This window comes from Budorcas taxicolor, chromosome 5 (genome assembly GCF_023091745.1).
Source record: "Budorcas taxicolor isolate Tak-1 chromosome 5, Takin1.1, whole genome shotgun sequence".
In the NCBI taxonomy this organism is placed as follows: Eukaryota; Metazoa; Chordata; class Mammalia; order Artiodactyla; family Bovidae; genus Budorcas; species Budorcas taxicolor.
Genome location: NC_068914.1, coordinates 153,064,322 through 153,082,885, shown reverse-complemented (window position 1 = coordinate 153,082,885; position 18,564 = coordinate 153,064,322). Strand labels below are relative to the sequence as shown.

General features: G+C 52.9%; 1 protein-coding gene and 1 non-coding gene across 2 annotated transcripts in view; one reads left to right on the top strand and one right to left on the bottom strand.

Annotated features, from left to right (window-relative positions):
• TRIOBP (TRIO and F-actin binding protein) overlaps positions 1–18,564 on the bottom strand; it is a 56,951-nt gene that overhangs the window by 27,251 nt on the left and 11,136 nt on the right. The window contains exons 5-9 of the mRNA XM_052639761.1: positions 13,865–15,935; positions 9,366–9,480; positions 7,574–8,680; positions 4,186–4,263; positions 1,641–1,778 (exon numbers count right to left, since the gene is read on the bottom strand). Of these exons, the coding sequence (XP_052495721.1) occupies positions 1,641–1,778; positions 4,186–4,263; positions 7,574–8,680; positions 9,366–9,480; positions 13,865–15,935 (3,509 nt within the window). The remainder of the gene's footprint in view (positions 1–1,640; positions 1,779–4,185; positions 4,264–7,573; positions 8,681–9,365; positions 9,481–13,864; positions 15,936–18,564) is intronic.
• Positions 17,540–17,612, top strand: TRNAG-CCC (transfer RNA glycine (anticodon CCC)). Its single transcript has one exon. It is a non-coding gene; the product is annotated as a tRNA-Gly (tRNA).

Below are 18,564 nucleotides of genomic sequence, written 5' to 3'. Positions count from 1 at the left end.
TGTCCAATGGGGAAAATCTGCGGAGCCTCTTGGAGCTGCAAGGACTCTGCAAGGAGACGTGGATGCACGGAGGTGGTAGGGACAGGGTGGGCTCTGAGGTTGGCTAGAGCAAGCTTCAAATCCTAGCTCTCCCCTATGTGTGACCTAGAACAAGTGAGTTTCATTCCTTCATCTATGAAATGGACAATGTGAACCATACCTGTTACACCCAAGGGCGAGGATTCAATGCAATCAGGTGTGCCACTCACTGAACACAGAGCCGAGCACATAGTAGGTGCACAATAAATGCTGGTTATCGTCACCGGCAGCATCCCAGAGTCCATTTCCCCATTTCTCTCCCACCAAGGACTTACCTGCTCCCTCCCGCTGGAACTACTGTGTGTTAGTGACCTTTAGTTAGGCTGATAAGGTAATTCCCGCCCCTGGCTTAAAGATACCACCCTGCCTAGATAACCACGTTTGCTTCGTTATCTTTGTGCCTTAACCCCCATAGAGCAGCAGAGAGGAAATTAAGAAGTGGATGGGGAACTTCCCCAGTGGTCCAGTAGTTATGACTCCACACTTCCCCTGCAGGGGGCAGAGGTTTGATCCCTAGTTGGGGAACTAAGATCCCACATGCCATGTGGCAAAAAAATAAACAAAAATAAATAAACTGAGCCAAGATATATATTTTTTAAATACTAAAAATAAAAAGCAGCAGCAGATGGGAAAGTTAGTGTTTGGACACTGCCCCCCACCCCACCTCCTCACACCTCTGTACATCCTGATCTCTCTGAGCCAGTCCTCCCCGCAGCCCTGATCATCGGCATATTTTTTTTTTTCCCATTAGACAGATGTGGCAACTGAGGCTTGGTGAGTTTGGCTGCAGCCATGCTCGCATCAAGAAATGAGGAAAATCAGCAAGTGGCTGGCTCTTCTAAACCCTAGTCATGCACCCTTGGGCAAGTCCACCTCACCTCCCTGAGTTTACACTCTGTCTAATTACAGCGTCTAATGTGCCCAGCTTAGAGCTAGACCCCCAGCTTATCAGAGTACAAGAACCAGCCTGTCACTGAGAGAATAGAGCCCACAAGCCAGCCTGTGGCCCCTGGAGGTGGCCAGGCCTGCTCCCTCCACCACGGGGCCAGAGAGAGCAAGTTTCAGCTGCCTCCCCTCCCCTCTCCTCGCTCTTGAGGAAACTCTGAACCAGAGGCCTGAGTGTTTACAGCCCTCTCTGGGTAGAGGATGGGTTACGTAATGCCAGATGTTTGTGCAACTGGCTCAGGCCCAGGTCTGAGACACACTTTGCAATCCCAGAGCCCCTCGCAGGCCCTCTCTCCCTCTCCCCCTTCCCCCCTCCCAGCCTGGCTCCCCTTGGCCTATATGCTGATTGGGATCTTCAGCTGTGTGGATTATTCCATCACCCTTCACCCTGCAAGCTGAAAGCGGCCCCAGCCCGGTCCTGCAGGTGGGACAGGCCTCTCATCGCAGAGACCATGGGAGCTCAGGGCTCTGCTTCCAGCTCTCCTTTCTCAAGTGTGGGTCCCACATCACTCCCTGTCAGCCCCTACTGGTTTTTCTCTGCCTAACATCAGCCTCCTCCCTCCCCTCCCCATCTCTCTCCCACCCTCGCCCCTCCCACCCCACTGGAACCAGCCTACCCTTTGCCACCTGAGGACCCCCAGAGACAGCAGGAACGGATTGAACAGCGTGGGACGGTCCCCGGGCATCCGCCATGAGGTCACCAGTCGGCCCTTGAGTGGGCTCTCAGCCTTGCCCTCCGCTGGCCTCTTGTCTGCCTGTCAAACAGGGTCCAGTGTTGGCCCCCAGGTCCCTTTGGTGGGATGGGGGAGTCCCTGATGACAGCCTCCCCTGCCCGTGCTGCCACGCCCACCTCAAAGGCCCAGAGTTGCCATCTTCCTCCATCCCAGAACTGCCGAGAAAAGAGCTTGTGAACTCGCTCACCCGTGCGGTATTGGCAGGGCTCTGGGGGCTTAGCACCCTTGGGAACGTGCAGCTCTTCACCCTCAAGTTGGACCCCAGGGAGCCAGCGGGAGGCAAATGCAGACCACAGATGTGTGTTCAGCCCACATAGGGTTTTCAGATTATTTTGCATTAGGTTCCAGTGTTAAATAATCAAGAGGTTAACACATAACTACGTATTTCCAGCCTCTCTTGAAATATCTAAAGATGGAAAAACTCTGGGTCCCTCTTCCCCATGGCAACAATCCTCTGGAGCCAAGGGGTCACCCAAGTGTCCCCTAATCCCGAGTCCCCCGTCTGCCTACTCTCCTTAGCTTTGTAAGAGGAATGAGTCCCAGACATCTACAGTCATACCCAGCAGAGCCCCCAAGTGCACCCTCTTTGGAGTCATCCTTGTTTGGGGATTCCCTGGTGGCTCAGCTGGTAAAGAATCCACCAGCAATGCAGGAGACCTGGGTTCGATCGCTGGGTTGGGAAGATCCCCTGGAGAAGGGAATGGCTACCCATTCCAGTATTCTGGCCTGGAGAATGCCATGGACTGTATAGTCCATGGGGGTCTCAAAGAGTTGGACACGAGTGAACGACTTTCACCTTCACTTGTTGGGGAAAATGAGGCCTCCATGAAGCAGAGGCATTTGCCCAAAGTCACAGAGGAGGTTACTGGCACAGGCAGGACAGAACCCAGGTGACCCAAGTCCCCAGCATCCAGAGATTCTCTGGATGTGGGACATGAAGCATCAAAGCACAGGTCCAAAGGATGCTGGGGGTAAGGACGGCCCCGACCCTGCACCACATCCCCATCACAGCCCTGACCACTAGACCATGGGCTCCATAATGGCACTCCAGTTCACCTCTGGCCTACACCCAGGCATATAGAAGGTGCTCACTAAGTATGTGAGTGAATGAATGAATGAATGACGCAGTTGTCATTCTGTCCAGTCTACGCTTCCTGGGGGTGGACTGAGAGGTTTTCTGGGTTGCTGGGGCAGGCCCATTTCATGGAGCCTCGAGGGGGACCCCTGTATTTCTATTTCCTCTTTGTTCGCAAAACCCTGGCCCCAGGAAATGTGAAGACATAACACAGAAAGAGGAAGAGCAAAGCTGCCAGAGTCCCTGGGAGAACTGGAAGCACCTTTAGTGACCAGTCGCCATCACCTCCCATTTCACAGACGGCCCACTCAGCAGTTAGCATGCTGCCTCTACTCTGTGAGGCCACGAAGACAATCAGGGCAGAGCTGGGAAGCGGTGTTGCGGGGGGAGCAGGGAGAGGCCTGGGTGAGGGGTTCTGAGTCCCGGGTCCTAATTTGAGCCCCGCCACCGGTGGGCTATATGATCTAGGATGACTATCCTGCCCCTCGTTTCCTCCTCTGCCCAACAGTCAGAGGTCGGGCAGAATCCCCCCAGCTCAGGCTAGGAGCAAGGCCAGACAGACAACCCCTCAGGTCGGGCAGAATCCCCCCAGCTCAGGCTAGGAGCAAGGCCAGACAGACAACCCCTCACCCCGTCACACCCGGCTTTTCAGGAGGCAGCATGAGAAACAGCAGAACAACAGGATTAGAGAAGCACTGGCCCCAAGCAGCCTGGTCTCCCTCTCCCGCCTCCCCCTGCCCCAGGCCCTCGGCTCTGACCTCACCGCTCTGGAGGCTGAGGGTGATGAGAACAGTCTGTTTGGCAGGTCGTGGGGAGGGGCGGGGCAGAGCGTGTGCTCCAGCTGCAGCCAGGCTTCCCAGCAGCCTTGGCGGGTCCCACCACTTGCATACATCTCTCCCGCCCAGGACCCTGGAGATCCTCCAGGCCCAGCTGACTTCTGCACCTCCATGGCCCTCCTCAGTGCCTCTCTGGCTCCAGCTCCTGGGAGCCTACCCTTTCTCCCAGGGTGGCCAGCCCTCCAGACCCAGGAGGACCTTGCCTTCCGAGACTATCAGAGTCAAACTGCCATTTGCCCAGGGAAGGGCAGTGACCTTTTCAGGGCATCCTAGCAAGTTGAAAGCAGAGGCCTGGGCTTCTGACCCCAGGCCTGTCCACCCACCCAGATCTCCAAGCCAGAAGGTAGCCCTGCTGCCCAGCTCCTCTAGTGCCCCTCTTCTCAGTGACCCCAGGACAGAGCCAGCCTTGGTCTGGATGACTCCAGAGCTCATCTCAGGACCTCAGCCCACCTCCTACCTGATTTCCCTTCCCTTCCCCTCCCTATGACCCACACCCATGACCCAATGACCCAACTACCGAGTCGGCCTGCTTCTGATCAGTCAGTGAGTCTTGGCCTCTGCTTCGTTCTGATTTCTCAGGCTCCTTTGATTGGAACTGGAGATAAGAAAGAACACAGCTGCGATTATGGTATTTCCCTTCCCAGGTTCTATCCATCTATCCAACTTCTTATCCATCCATTCATCATCCATCCATCTAACGTCCATCTAGAATCCAACATCAATTGGTCCATATATCCATCCACCATCCAAAATCTATTCTACATCATCTACCTACTCATCTATCCAACATCTATTATCCCAATATATCCATCCTCAATTAACTCATCACCTATTCATCCATCCTGTATCTATGTATTCTTCCTTAATCCATCCAACATCCATCTACCCATCTGCCAACATTCATTCACCATCCATCATGCATATTCTACAACATTGACCCATTCATGTGATGTCTATCCAGAACCCATCATCTGTTCCATTTATCACCCATCCATCCAACCACCCACCCATCTGTCATCCATCTGACATCTTTTTCTCATTTGTCCAGCATATATCATTTATCCATTACCCTTTCACACATCTGTCATCCATCATTCATTCATCATCTACCCACTGACCTACCCACCCTCCACATGTTTCTTGTAGGCCCTCAAGCATCCATATATCCACTGGTCAACCAGCCACTGAGCTGAGCTCCTCCTTTGTGTCAGGCCCTGGGCTAGGGGCTGGAGGTATGGAGATAAAGTAGGTGCATCTCCTGCCTGCAAGGAGCTCATGTTTTTTAAGGGAAGATGGCAACAACTGAGCATGACCCAATGAAGAGTAGCAGAACGACCAAGCCCAGAAAGGAAACATCACCAACCCAGGGGTGGGGTGAGTATTTAGGAAAAGCATCTCAGACAGAGCACCTGATCCGAGACTTGAACAAGGAACATACACGTACATACACACAATGGAATATTCCTGCTAAGTCGCTTCAGTCGTGTCCGACTCTGTGCGAACCCATAGACGGCAGCCCACCAGGCTCTGCCGTCCCTGGGATTCTCCAGGCAAGAGCGCTGGAGTGGGTTGCCATTGCCTTCTCCAACGCATGAAAGTGAAAAAAGAAAGTGAAGTTGCTCAGTCGTGTCCGACTCTTAGTGACCCCATGGACCGCAGCCTACCAGGCTCCTCCATCCATGGGATTTTCCAGGCAAGAGTACTGGAGTGGGGTGCCATTGCCTTCTCCAGTGGAATATTACTCAGCCATTAAAAAAGAATGAAATAACACCACTTACAGCAACGTGGATAGAACTAGTCATTATCATACTAGGCGAAGTAGGTCAGAAAGAGAAAGACAGATAATACATGATATCATTTATGTGTGGAATCTAAAGTATGACACAAATGAACATATCTGCAAAACAGAAACAGGCTCACTGGCATGATCTGTGGTTGCCAAGGGGAGAGGGAGGTGGGGAGGGCAGGATTGGCAGTTTGGAATTAGCAGAGGCAAATTATTGTGTATAGAATAAACAACAAAGTCCTACTGTATAACACAAGAAAAACTGTATTGAAGATCTTTTGATAAGCCAGAATGGAAAAGAATATGAATATATGTATATAGGGAGGGCTTCCCTGGTGGCTCAAGGGTAAAGAATCTACTGCCAATGCAAGAGACGTGGACCCGATCCCTGATCTAGGGAGATCCCGCATGCTGCAGAGCAGCTAAGCCCGTGCACCACAACTACTGGGCTTGGGCTCTAGAGCCTGGAAGCCACATGCTGACACTACGGAGGCCCACACGTTCTGGAGCCCATGTTCCACAAGAGACGCCACCACGATGCGAAGCCTGCACGCTGCAACTAGAGACTAGCCCCCACTCTCTGCAACTAGAGAAAAGTCCATGCAGCAACAGCCTCAGCACAGCCAAAAAAGACAAAGAAAAATTATTTTTAAGTGAGTTGTTTGCTTTTGAAAAAGAGTATAACTATGTCACTTTGTTGTACAGTAGAAATTAACATAACACTCTAAAACAACTATAAAAAAAAACAAACAAACAATCTTGGGCTTTGGAGTCAATACTTTGGTCCCATTTCTCTCATCTTATACATGAGCTTCCCTGGTGGCTCAGACAATAAAGAATCCACCTGCAGTGTGGGAGACCTGGGTTCAATCCCTGAGTTGGGAAGATCCCCTGGAGGAGGGCATGGCAACCCACTCCAGTATTCTTGCCTGCAGAATCCACATGGACAGAGGAGCCTGGCGGGCTACAGTCCATGGAGTCACAAAGAGTCGGACACAACTGAGCAACTAAGCACATATATGTGTGACCCACAGCAAACGCTGAGTGCGTCTGGGCACTGTATCTATCTGAGGCACATATGGCAAAGTGTGTAAAGCCCCCCGCCCCAGGCCCGACACACCGTGAACCCTCCCCTGTCATCCATGGGGGAGGCAGCATGGGGCTGCACATCATGGAGAAGAGGAGAGTTTGGATGAAGGAGCAGGAACCTCCACATTGCCCCAGTGGTGCCTGTCGGGGGAGCAGTTGGTCCCACACTACCGAAGACTGGGACCAGGAGAAGCTGGGCGTCAAAATATGCTGTGTCCCTGGTGAGCTGAGGCCAGGTTGCAGGGGTCTGTTCTCTAGGACCCTTCCCATCTTCACATAAATGCTCGGGCAGCACTGACTCTGTGACCCTGCCCCTGGGCCAAAGAGATAAGGCAGGGACTTGGTGGGCATCCACTATGTGCCAGGCACTGGGCCTGCTTTCCATACAGGCCCCCACTGAAGCAGCCGTCTCAGCAGTGAGCTCAGACCAATAAGCATTTATACAACTCCTTCCCTGGGCCTGAGAGGCACTGCAGGGGCCAGAGAGGGGTAAGTGAAGCCGTCCTGGATTTTAAGGAACTTGGAATACTGCCGTGGGGAGGGGACGTGACCACATTGGCTGCAGTCCCAGACAGGGCCAGGTAGAGGCCACCAGAAAGCAACACAAACCAAGTATTGTAGGGCCAGAAGGGGAGAAGGCCCTGGTCAGAGCATCTTGTGGGAGGCCTCAGGGTGATCTGCACAGAGCAGACCTGCGGTCCACCCCTACCCTAGCCCTTACTAGCTGTGTGATCTTGGGTGAGTGGCTTAACCTCTCTGTGTCTCAGACTCCCTATCTGTAAATATTGCCTTTCTCATCAGATTGCCGTGGAGAGTAAATGAGGAAAATACCATAAAACATTCATATCAAGATTTAGCACCTAGTAAATGCTCAAAGAAAGGGCTGGGTGTTATCACTGCAGTTTGGTGGTAGGAACAGGTTTTGGTCAGGAGGGAGATGGTGTGCAGGAGCTGAGGCGTGACCTTTCGGGAGACTTGTGTCGGGTGGGGCTGACTTTCAGGCTGTCCCTGGTTAATGAGACTGACTTACCTCCCGCCGTGGCGAGCTGGGGCCCTCTGCAGGGCTCCTGCTCCCCAACTGACCCGTCTCCTCCAGACCAGTCATAGCTGAGGACTCTGGCCCGCTTGTCACTTTGGTCTTCGGCCACTGAGTGGAGATCCTGGTGGGGCTGGACGGCTGAGCGGAGCTCTGGGGCCACTGCCCTGGGTCGTATCCATTGACTAGGGCAGCCCCTGCTCCTCCTTCAGGCTGGCTGTGTCGGTCTTGCTCCAGCTCCAGGGTATCCTTGGTGCCTGGGGAAGCCTGGCCAGGGCCAACCCAGTGTCCCGCTGGGTCCTTGTGGAGCAACTGGGCCTGCAGGAGCTCCAGGAGGCCCTCCCAGTCCAGCCTCGGAAGATGGGAGGTGAGTGTAGGCTCCTCCGGGTGGCTCCACATCCCCTCCCTGGGTACCCCGAGAAGGCTCACCAGGTCCCTCCAGTCAAACTCAGCTTGCCTCTCAGGGCCATGCAAGTGTGGGCAGGCTTCCTCAGCGCCCCTGCCCACGGCTGGTAACGTCTCAGCCCTCTGGGATTTCGAGAACTCCCCTGGGCCTGCCCTGGAGTTCTCTGGGGGGCTCACAGGCTGGCGAGGACTGGACAGCTCCTGTAGGCTGCCCCAGCCGCGCCGAGCTGACCTGTCCGGGGGCTCCTCCCAGGTCTCTGACTGCCTCCTGTGGCCAGAGAGGCTGCCCAGCAGGCTCCAGCTCTCAGACTCCCTGGGAGGGCCCCTCCACACTCCCTCTGGGACTCTGGCAGGCCCCCGGCTGGACTCCCCGAGTCCTTGCCAGCCTCGCAGGCCCGGGCCCTCCTCCTGGCTGCGCCAACCTCTCTCCAGGCATCTGTGCGGGCCCCGGGATCCTGGTGGCTCCTCCTGACTCCGCCACCCTCCCAGGGGCTGTCTTGGGCCTGCCCGGCCACGTTCCAGGGGTCTCTGTGTCCGCTGTTCCCTCTCAGGAGTTCTGGCTGACGTCCTCGGGGGCGGCGAGGACCCCTGGAGCCACCGGTCCCCCTCAGGCCGCCTCTCGGGGCTCCTGGGATGAGGGGCTTCTGTGCGGCTACGTCGGGCTGCTTCCGCCTGCTTCGCGGGGAGCTTGGTTACCTGAGGATGAGGTGAGGGGGTGGGTGGGGCTCCAGGCCCCTGGCTGGGTGGGGTCTGTCTAGGAGGACAGGCAGCTGGGGTCCTAGCCAGGCCTCAGGGGAGTTGCAAGCTCTCTCCTCACAGCAGGCTGGATTAAAGCAGGTCAGAGAGTACCTAGGGCCCCTGAATTCCCTTCCTGGGGGTGTCAGCCCCTCCCTCTCACCCACCTTCCTCACTTCCACAAAGAAGAGCTGCTCACTTTCCAGGTTCCCCTACCACCCCTCCACCCAAGATACTGATTCCAACCTGGGCTCTCAGGGGCCAAAATCTCCACCACCAACACCCTATCCCTGGGTGGGCCTTGCCACCTAAGAGCTACTTTAAACACGCAAATCCCCACCCTGGAAGAGACAGCCTGTAGAGCTGGATTGACCCATGGGAGGTTTCCCTGAAAACTTCCCAACTTGGTAGATGCCTAATGAAGGAAGAGGGCAGCATGGAACAGCCGTCTTCAAGATGGATGAACTGGGGTCTGCCTCATTTTTGCCGACTCTTTGGGAGAGAGAGGAGCTGGACACCCATGATTGGGATTTTGATCATAAAGAACCTCCCTCCCAGGACCCCCGCCCAGCATCTGGGGGAGAGGAGAAGCAATGGCCCACCCCTTGGGGGTAGAGGGGCCCCCCAGCAGGCTGGCCGTGCTCACCTCCCTGCCGAGGGCAGGGCTGGACTGTCTTCGGAGAAGTTGGCTCTGACCTTGGCTGGGCCACTGCGACCGCCCCTCGTCCTGGGCCTGGAAGGCCCCCGGTGCCTCGGACTTCCTATGAGCAAATGCAGCCGCCCCTCTGAGGGCCCTTGGGTCTGTCCCACTCCCGGCACCCTAGCTCCTCCACTCCCACCCCCAGCAGCAGATTCAGGGACCTACTGCAAGCTAGATGAAGGGCCCGGAGTGAGGGAGGAGCCTCTTGGGGCCTCAGTTTCCCCTTCTGCAAAATGGGGATAGTAGTCTACCTGCCTCACGGGGCTGTTGTGAAGATGCAGTGAGAAAAGGGGTGAGCACAAGTAGGGGGCTCCACCTTGGCCTTGACCCCTCCTGTCTCACTCAGTGCTTCCTTCTGGCCACTATCCCATGAGTGGCCCACAGCTCACCCACAGACATCTCAACTGGTCCTTGTGGGAATTAAGATTTATTCAGCACCTACTGTGTACCAAGCACTGCGCACACATGATCTTAATGGTAAACATTTATGGAGCACTTCCTGGGTTCCAGGCACTTGTACTATCTCACCTCAACTCCTGCAAGCCATGAGGAGGCGATCAGAGATGCATAATGTCATATGCTACCATCTCCCATTCTTTTTGCCTTCTTCCTGCCCATATGGTAAATTTTGGACTTCTGAGGCCCACCTGTTTTCCCCCTACTACTAAAAGGTTTGCAGCCATCCTAGCTATCAGTAAAAGTGCTCTTAGCAAGATCAGAAGAACGAAATATCCCCTCTTCTCCACAATTGCAGAAAGGCCAACATAAAAGCATTCATGCAAATGTCATTTATAAGACACCCAAACTAGGCATTGTCACCACATCCAACAAAGATAACCCCTAAGTCCCTAGTTGCAGCTAGCTGTCTTGCTTAATAATTGGTAGCCATGGCTATTAACATCTAACATGACATCTCTGTTGAAATGTAGGAACACTGAACAGAATCTGGGCACATCTCTCCCCTCCCATATATAAGACCTAACCACTCCACTGGACATTTAGGATATTTATTGCGAGAGGGTTTGAAAGTCAGACTTCATTTAAACTGACAAATGAAACTATGTCTCTGGTGGCTAAACCACACCAGGAGGAGCCTGGGAAAGATGACCAGGTGCTGACCTTGATCAAGCCAGCAAAACAGGAAGAGGAATCTCTGCTCAGGTCTGAGCAAGGCCCTGTGCTATGGAGTCTGCCTCTAGCTTGGAGACTAGGCTGAAACTCTATAGAGGTTTGGAGAATAAAACAATTATGGGCTTGGGCTTTGTTCCTGTCTTATGGCTTTTGTCAATGTCATTAGAATCAGATCCATAAACTAATTTGCTGTTTTAGCACTTCTTGGCATGTGACTCACAGGGAACTGAAGTTCCCCACTCTGGAGTGTTTCTGAGTTTGAAGGCTGCCTAATCAGGTTTGATTTTTAATCCAATTTGAAGTGAGAGAGTTTCCTTGCTCTGTGAGATCTGAACCTTAGAGTGAGTTTCTCTTAGAACCAGGAGCCTCTGTGAAGTAAAAACCCCAACGCTGAGTAGGTGGGGAGAATGGCAGGAAAGACCCTGTGCAGCTGGTGAGGCAAATGTGTGTTCTCGCCCGAGTGAGGGCATTTTCCATATAAACTTCAGTGTGTTAAATGAGTATTCCTTCTGAGATGTCCCCCGCCATGTGGGATCGAGAGATCAAGAAGGTTCTGACCCTTCAACCGAGACCCAGCCTTTCTGATGCTGAAGCAACAGTGTCTCCTTGGACTACGTGTTCCTGAGGGTTGGTGTGGCTGCACCAATGGTGACAAAGGAAATACATTTCCTTTGAAAGCTTGGATGGGCTCTTCCACTTGCAGACTGTATTAAAGAACAACAGCTGTCAAGTCTAGCAAATTCCGTGAAGGCTCTGTTTTGAATTTAAGACACTAGGAAATGCTTATATGATTCTAAGACAAGAGAGTCCACATTGTAAAGCAACTATACTTCAATTAAAAAAAAAAAAAAAGATTCCAAAGGCATTAAGAGGGTAGGAAATGAAGATGTCAAGCCAAAATTCCTAATGCTTTAATGTGATAACCCTTTAAGGAAAATTTTCCAGGCTCAGTGAGAATGATGCTTAGAGTAGATGCTGGATAAATATATTAATGAATAAATGAGAGAAAAGTATCACTTTATAGCCACCCATTCATGAATTTCAGCCTGTCCCTTACAGATACTTAAATAGGTTTTCAAATTTTATCTTCAGAGGACAAATGGTTTCCTACTTGGAAAAAAATACCATACAAGAGGGGAAATGTTAATTACTCAGTAGAGTTGTAAAACGTTGGTTAAAAGGTAAATAATCTACTTTACCAAAACATATATGTTAAATATACAACTTTTATATATCAATCACACCTTAATAAAGCTTTTTAAAAAGATAATCTACTTCAAAGGGAGCAAAATAAAATGAAGAATCTGTGTAGAAACAATTAAATGGTTAATCAAACTGTAAACATATTCCAGACTTCTGCAACAAATCTTTTATCTCTCTAAAAGTTACCACAGTAGGAAAAAAAAAAAAAAGAAAATTCAATTTTGGTTTAAAGACCCTGCTGAGTTACCAGATAAAGTCAAATGTATGCAAATTGACATTAAACCAAAGAGAGTTATGGAACTTCCCTGGTGGTCCAGTGGTTAGGACTCTAGCCTTCCAATGCAGGGGACTGGGTTTGATCCCCGGTGGGGGAACTAAGATCCCATATGCCATAAGGTATGGCCAAATGATTAAAACAGTAAATAATCTTTTTTTAAAAAGAGTCATAATAAAAAGTCAAAGACAAAGGGGGTTTGCAGGGCAGTGAGACTCCTCTGTGATACTCTGATGGTAGACACGTATCATTAAACGTTTGTCTGAACTCAGAATGTGCATCGCCAGAGTAAACCCTGCTGTGAACTGTGGACTCCGGGTGATAATGCGTCAGTGTAAGCCTATGGCTCATAACAAGTGGACCACCCTGGCAGGGGATGTTGATAGTGGAGGCAGCTGTGCACCTGTGGGAACAGGGCCTACACAGGAGATCTCTGTACTTTCCACTCAACTTTGTTGTGACCCTTAAAACTTTTCTAGAAAAAAAAAAAAACTAACAAAAAGTGTATTTTACACTGAGGCTGGAGCCCACAAAGGTTGTCACCTGGGTAGTAAATGGATAAAACTTTTTGGGAAAGGAAATCTGAAGAAGAAGAGATAAGATTTTTCATGCAGATTCAAATCTAAGAGAAAATGTTGTCTAAGGGACAACGAAAAGAGGGACTGTGGATGCAAAATATTACCGGCTCCTTACAGTGATAGAAATGTTCTAAAATTAGGTTGTGCTGATGGTTGTACAACTTGGTCTCCGTAAATACGCTGTAATTTATTGACTTCTACACTGAAAGTTTCAAGACTTTCAGACCTATATGTTTTTGGTTCTCTTGACCCTAACTGGGATTGGGTCCCTAACTAATTAATTCCAGCCCTGACCCTTAAAGACTATGAGGCTGGAACTGCTGATGAAAATCTCAGCTGGATCCGGAGGAATGTTTCTCCTCCCTGAGGTTGTGGAAAAGCAGATGCTCTGCTGGGTCTTAAATGCCCGTGTAAATGAAGCCGATGACCAAGGAGATTCGTGTGATGTCTGGACTTCAGGTGCTGTCACCGTATCCCAGAAAAGGGACATTGAACTTCCAAAGAGTCTGCCATCCTGCGGGTTCTCTTATTTAAGATATATGGCTCTGGCTATATTTTTTAAATAAATTTATTTGTATTCATTTATTTGGCTGTGCCAAGTCGTGGTTGTGGCATGTGAACCCTTAGTTGCAGCATGTGGAATCTAGTTCCCTGGCCAGGGATCGAACCCAGGCCCCCTGCATTGGGAGCACAGAGTCTTAGCCACTGGACCACTAGGGAAGTCCCCTGGCCATACTTTTAAATTGACATCTCTGTTTTCTGAAATGTATGGGACCCATGAGTTTTGTTTGTCAAAGCAGAAAAAAAAAAAGGACTCTTTTCTTCCCCCCTCACATAAGGTGGGAAAAAAATAAAATAAACTTGTGACTCTCCAACGAAGAGTTTGACCTCATTTAAATAAATGTATTAAAGTCCCAATTTTACAGATGAGGAAACTGAGGCTCAAGTAGGTTAAATCACTTTGCTGCATCACATAGGTTGGGGAATGGCTGTGACCCAGGATTTGAACCCAGCCTGCCTGACCCTGGCCTTTGCTCTTAACTACTAGGCTATGTGTATTATCATTTAATTGTCAAAAACAACTCTAGCACTTGGGAACAGAGAGGTGGAGTGCCTTGCCCAAGGTCACACAGCCAGGAAGTGGCAGGCGGGGGATCTAAGCCCTTTCCTCATCTGGAACCTAAGCCTGCAGACTTTCCACCTGGCCTGTTGCCAAGCCTCCTCCCCAGCCCACCTGGCCACCCCCATCCTGGGCTCACCTGCGCTCTTGCCCGAAGAGGCGCTCCACCTCTGCGCGGCCGGGGCTGCGGGTGCGGCCCCCGTTGCGGCCCTGCGGCCCCGGCTCCCTCTGCGCCAGCCTCCTGGGTGGGGGCAGATCGGCCAGCACGCTGTACTCCTCCCTCTCCAAGTTGTGCCTGATCTCCCCTGGGGGTGCCGAGCCCCAGGAGCCCCCCGAGCTGCCCGGAGGAGGAGAGGGTGCCAGGAGTGCTAGGTCACTGGGCGGGTGGCGGGGTGGGGAGGAGGCGCGAGGGGCATCCCGGTGCCCGATGCACACCTGAGGGGGCAGCACTGGGGAGCCACGCAGAGAGTCGCTGGAGGGGGCCAGGCTCTCCATACTCGTCCCAGGAGGGTCCTGAAAGAAGAGGGAGGGCTCGGGGGGCTGGCGAGGGGGAGATGAGAAGGAGGGTGCGTCGCGGTGCCCAATGCATACCGGTGCGGGGATGGCAGGAGGCTCGCGCAAAGAGTCCATGGAGGGGACCAGGCTCTCTGTACTGGCTCTGGGGAGATCCAGGAACAAGAGGGAGGGCTCGGGGGCTTGGCGGGGCGGGGAGGAGGCCCGGGGTGCATCACGGTACCCAATACACACAGGTGGGGGGAACTGAGGAGGGTCATGCTGCAGGGACTGGTTCTCAGCATCCAATGTGTCTGGGAGGAAGGGGAAGGGGTCAAACTGGGTGTGGCGGGGGGGTGAGGAAGCCCGGGGGGCATCCCGGTGTCCAATGCATACAGCTGGGGGCATATAGGGGGGATCATGGTGGGGTGATTCACTCTCAGATGTGTGGGGGTCTGGGAAGAAGGGGAAGGGGTCATGCTGTAAATAGCGAGGAGGCGAGGAGGCCCTAGGGGCGTCCCGGTGCCCAATGCACACAGCACATGGAGGCTGGGGGAGCTCGGAAGAGGTCTGGGGTGCACCACGGGGAGTGGGATGCAGAGGCGAGGAGGTCCTGGAGGCCCCGTGGTGGCCTGGGTTATGGGAGGTGGCAGTGGCCTGGAATGGTGAGTTGTGCTGGGTGGGCCCAGAGGAAGACTGGGGTGAGTCCCGCTGAGCTGGTCTAGCAGGAGATGAGGTCTGAGGCCGGTCGCCCTGGGTTGGCCGGAGGGCAATGGATGCCCAGGGAACCTCACTTTGCTTGGAGCGAGATGGGGAAGACGTTCGGGGGCCATCGCTCTGCGTTGGCCGGAGGGGAAAGGAGGCCCATGGGATGTCTTTGTTAGTACGGTGGGGAGAGGCATTCCGGGGGTTGTTCCGCTGAGAGGAGTGATCGGGAGAGGATGCTCTGGGATTGTCTTGTTGGGTGCAGCCCTGACAGGAGGTGCTTCCAGGGTTTTCCCGCCGTGAGGAAGAGGATTTGGGATTGTCCCGTTGGGTACGAGAGGTTTTAGGGTTGTCCCTTTGGGCAGAAGAGCTTCTAGGTGTGTTCTGTGGAGCACAAGAAGGCCTGGGGTTGCCCCGCTGGGGAGTACAAGTTGGAACAGGAGCTTGAGGGTTGTCCTGTTGGGTGTAAGAGGCTCTGGAGGTGTCTTGCTGGGTGGCTCTTGGGGGAGAAGAAACCCAAGGATTATTTCGCTGGGTGGATGATGTTCTGGGGCTGTCTCGTGAGACAACTCTTGAAGGAGAAGTTGCTCTGGGGGTGTCCCGCTGTGTGGAAGAGGCCTTGGGGGTGTCCTGTCGGCTGGACGAGGTTCTGAGGTTGTCTCGTGGGGAAACTCTTGAAGGAGAGTTTGCTCTGGGGGTGTCCCGCTGCATGGAAGAGGTCTTGGGGGCATCCTGTTGAGTAGGTGAGGTTCCAGCGTTGTCCCGTTGGATGATTCGGAGGGGAGAGGAGGCTCGGGAGGCCCCGCGTTGTGGGGAAGCAGCCTGGAGAGCGTTCCTTGGGGCAGAGCGATGGAGAGAGGAAGCCTGGGAGGTGGCACTTCGCGGACCACTCTGTGGTGTCGCGGGGGAGGCAGGGGTCGGTGCCGACCGGGACTGCTCCAAGGAAAAGTACCCGCTTTCTCCCCGGAGCTTGGCCCAGTGCTGTCCGGCACTTCGGTTCCCACCTCCAGAGCCTAGAGAGAGGAGGCAGTTTCAAGACAAGCGGAGAGGTCCAGGCGGCTCCCACAGCCTACCTTTCCTGGTCCCCTAGGATGGATGACTGGGGCAGACCCCATACCATCTCCTTGGAGGTCCTCACACACCTCTGCCCCTCGGAGCAAGCAGACTGCAGGAGGGCTTAGGCGGCCCTCTCAGGCTGAAGTCAGGCATTTGAAGTTGAAAACCAGGCAGACTCCATCAAAGTGGGGTGGGTGGTAGAGCCAAAGGTCACATAGTGACCTTCAGAAAAGAAGCAAACTCTTCAAGAGTAGTTTTGAAAACTGCCTCTGTGAGCCCAGAGAGGAAGAGCTGGATCTCATAGCAGCTACCAACAACTTTCCATTTCTGTTCTACTTTCTGCAATTGGATTCCCAGAACTTCCTCCCTCCCTTCCAGTGAGACTCCTGTGTGATAGCTCTAGAAATTTCTTTTTATGAACAGGCAGCAATGGCCTCACCTGAGGGGGTTTCTAGAAATGCAGGCTCTCAGCACCACCACCCACACTGGGCACACTGCATCAGAATCCACATTTTAATAAGATTCCGAGGCCATCTGCACACACGCCAGAGTTGAAGAAGCCTTAGTCTAAGGGATTCGCGTAACTTCCCTATTCAGGGAGGGACACCCTCACAACCCCCATCCCCATGAAGGGGCAGCATGATGGTGCCTCTCACCCTCCACCCGTCTCAGTCCCTTGGTCCCCAAGCATATGGTAGCCACCAGCCCTGTGCACGTACGTCCCTGGGTTGGTGCTTCAGAAGAGAAGTAAAGACTATTGTGGCCTCAGCTTGACGGGGCCATGACTGCCTTCACTAAAGGCCATGCTTCAGAGTCCTCTTTTCTGGGAAGTTCCCTGGTGGCCCAGTGGCTGGGATTCACTGCCTTGGCCCAGGGTTCAGTCTCTGGTGGGGGAACTGAGATCCCACAAGCCGCATGGCTTGGCCAAAAAACAAAAAAAGTAATCCCTCTTCTCCTACTTCGAAACTTCTGCCTCCTCCAAGCTCTCTGAGCTGGTATCATTGAACGCTGAGTCTCTAGTGCTCTTCAGGGGACTGGAACCGCACACAGAGTGGCACTTAAAGTTTTCATTGCTGGGAATTCCCTGGTGGCCCAGTAGGTGGGACTCGGCATTTTCACTGCCAGGACCCGGGTTCCACCTATGGTCAGGGAACTAGGATCCTGGAAGCCAGCATAGCACTGCCCCCGAGGAGAAAATTTTTTTGCCTGTTGTTGCCTGATGGACTGACGTCCCATGACATTCCAAATCTGCCACCTTCTCTCATCTACCTCTTCCCACCTCCCCGCTCTCAGCCTCCCTCCTTTTTCACCTGGATGGTTACAATAGTCCTCCAACATGTACACTCCGGGCACAAGGTCATCATCTACCCAGGGAGATCCTTTCAAAGAGCAAACCTAGCTAGACCACCCCAGCTTATAAGGAGACTGAGAGCTATCTCAGAGGGGAGAAATTTCACAAGACATAATGATTAAATGCAAAGTGGGATTCTGGATTGGGTCCTGCAACAGAAAAGAGACATTTGAGGAAAAGGTGAATCCAAAGAAAGTCTGCAGTGGGAATTCCCTGGTGGTCCAGTGGCTAAGACTCCACACTCCCAATGCAGAGGGCCCAGGTTCGATCCCTGGTCAGGGAACTAGATCCCACATGCTGTAGCTGAGTTCACATGCCTCAACTAAAAGATTCCACATGTGGCAACTAAGACCCAGCACGGCCAAATAAACACATAAACGTTTAAAACAACAAAGACAGTCTGGAGTTTAGTTAACAGCATTGTTACCAGCGTTAATTTCTTAATTTTGATGATTGGGCTATAATTATGTAAGATGTCAGCAATGGAGGAAACCGAGTGAAGAGTATAATCGAAACTCTCTGTACGATTTTTGCAACTATTCTAAAAGATTTAAAAACAAGCACACAAACCACTTTCGGGGCTCCCAACTGCACTTGGAATAAAACCCAGGCATTTCCCACGGCCAGCAAGGCTCTGCCCACCTCCTCTAGCCTCCAAGGTCCCTGTGGGCAGGGGTCTCACCTTTTCACTTACAGCTGTGTCTCCTGTGCCTAGTACACCATAAGTGAGCAGTAATGTTGCACCACCACCTTCCAGCTCGAGCTCTGCCCCGTCGTGGAGTCTTCCAGCCCGGTGAGAGCCTGGGTGCTGACTGAGATGGCATTTCCTGCCCCTCCCAGAGGCTCACAGCTGGTTTAGCACCCCAGGCCCAGTTCCTTCCCTTTCCCCTCATCAGTGCATCCTTTGAGCCTGGCCCAACCAGGATCTGACTTCATTCCTGCAGCCCCTTTATTGAGCACGCGGGGCAGACTATGCAGATGGTCAGGGCATCTGTGTTTTGTCCCTCAGCCAGCCGGGGGCTCGGCACAGCCTGCTCCATCCAGTGTGTTTGCAAACTGGGAGGAGCCCTAGAGGGATGTCAAAGCGTTCCCAGCATCTTGCACCTGTCTGATTCCTCCCAGGCCGTGGCCTCCTGCTGCAATTTGGGAGCTTGCCACCAGGTGGACAGCAGTCACTGCCGTCACATAGTGAGGGTTCCCCCACCCCCACCCCCCTACCCTGTGTTTAAGAGCAA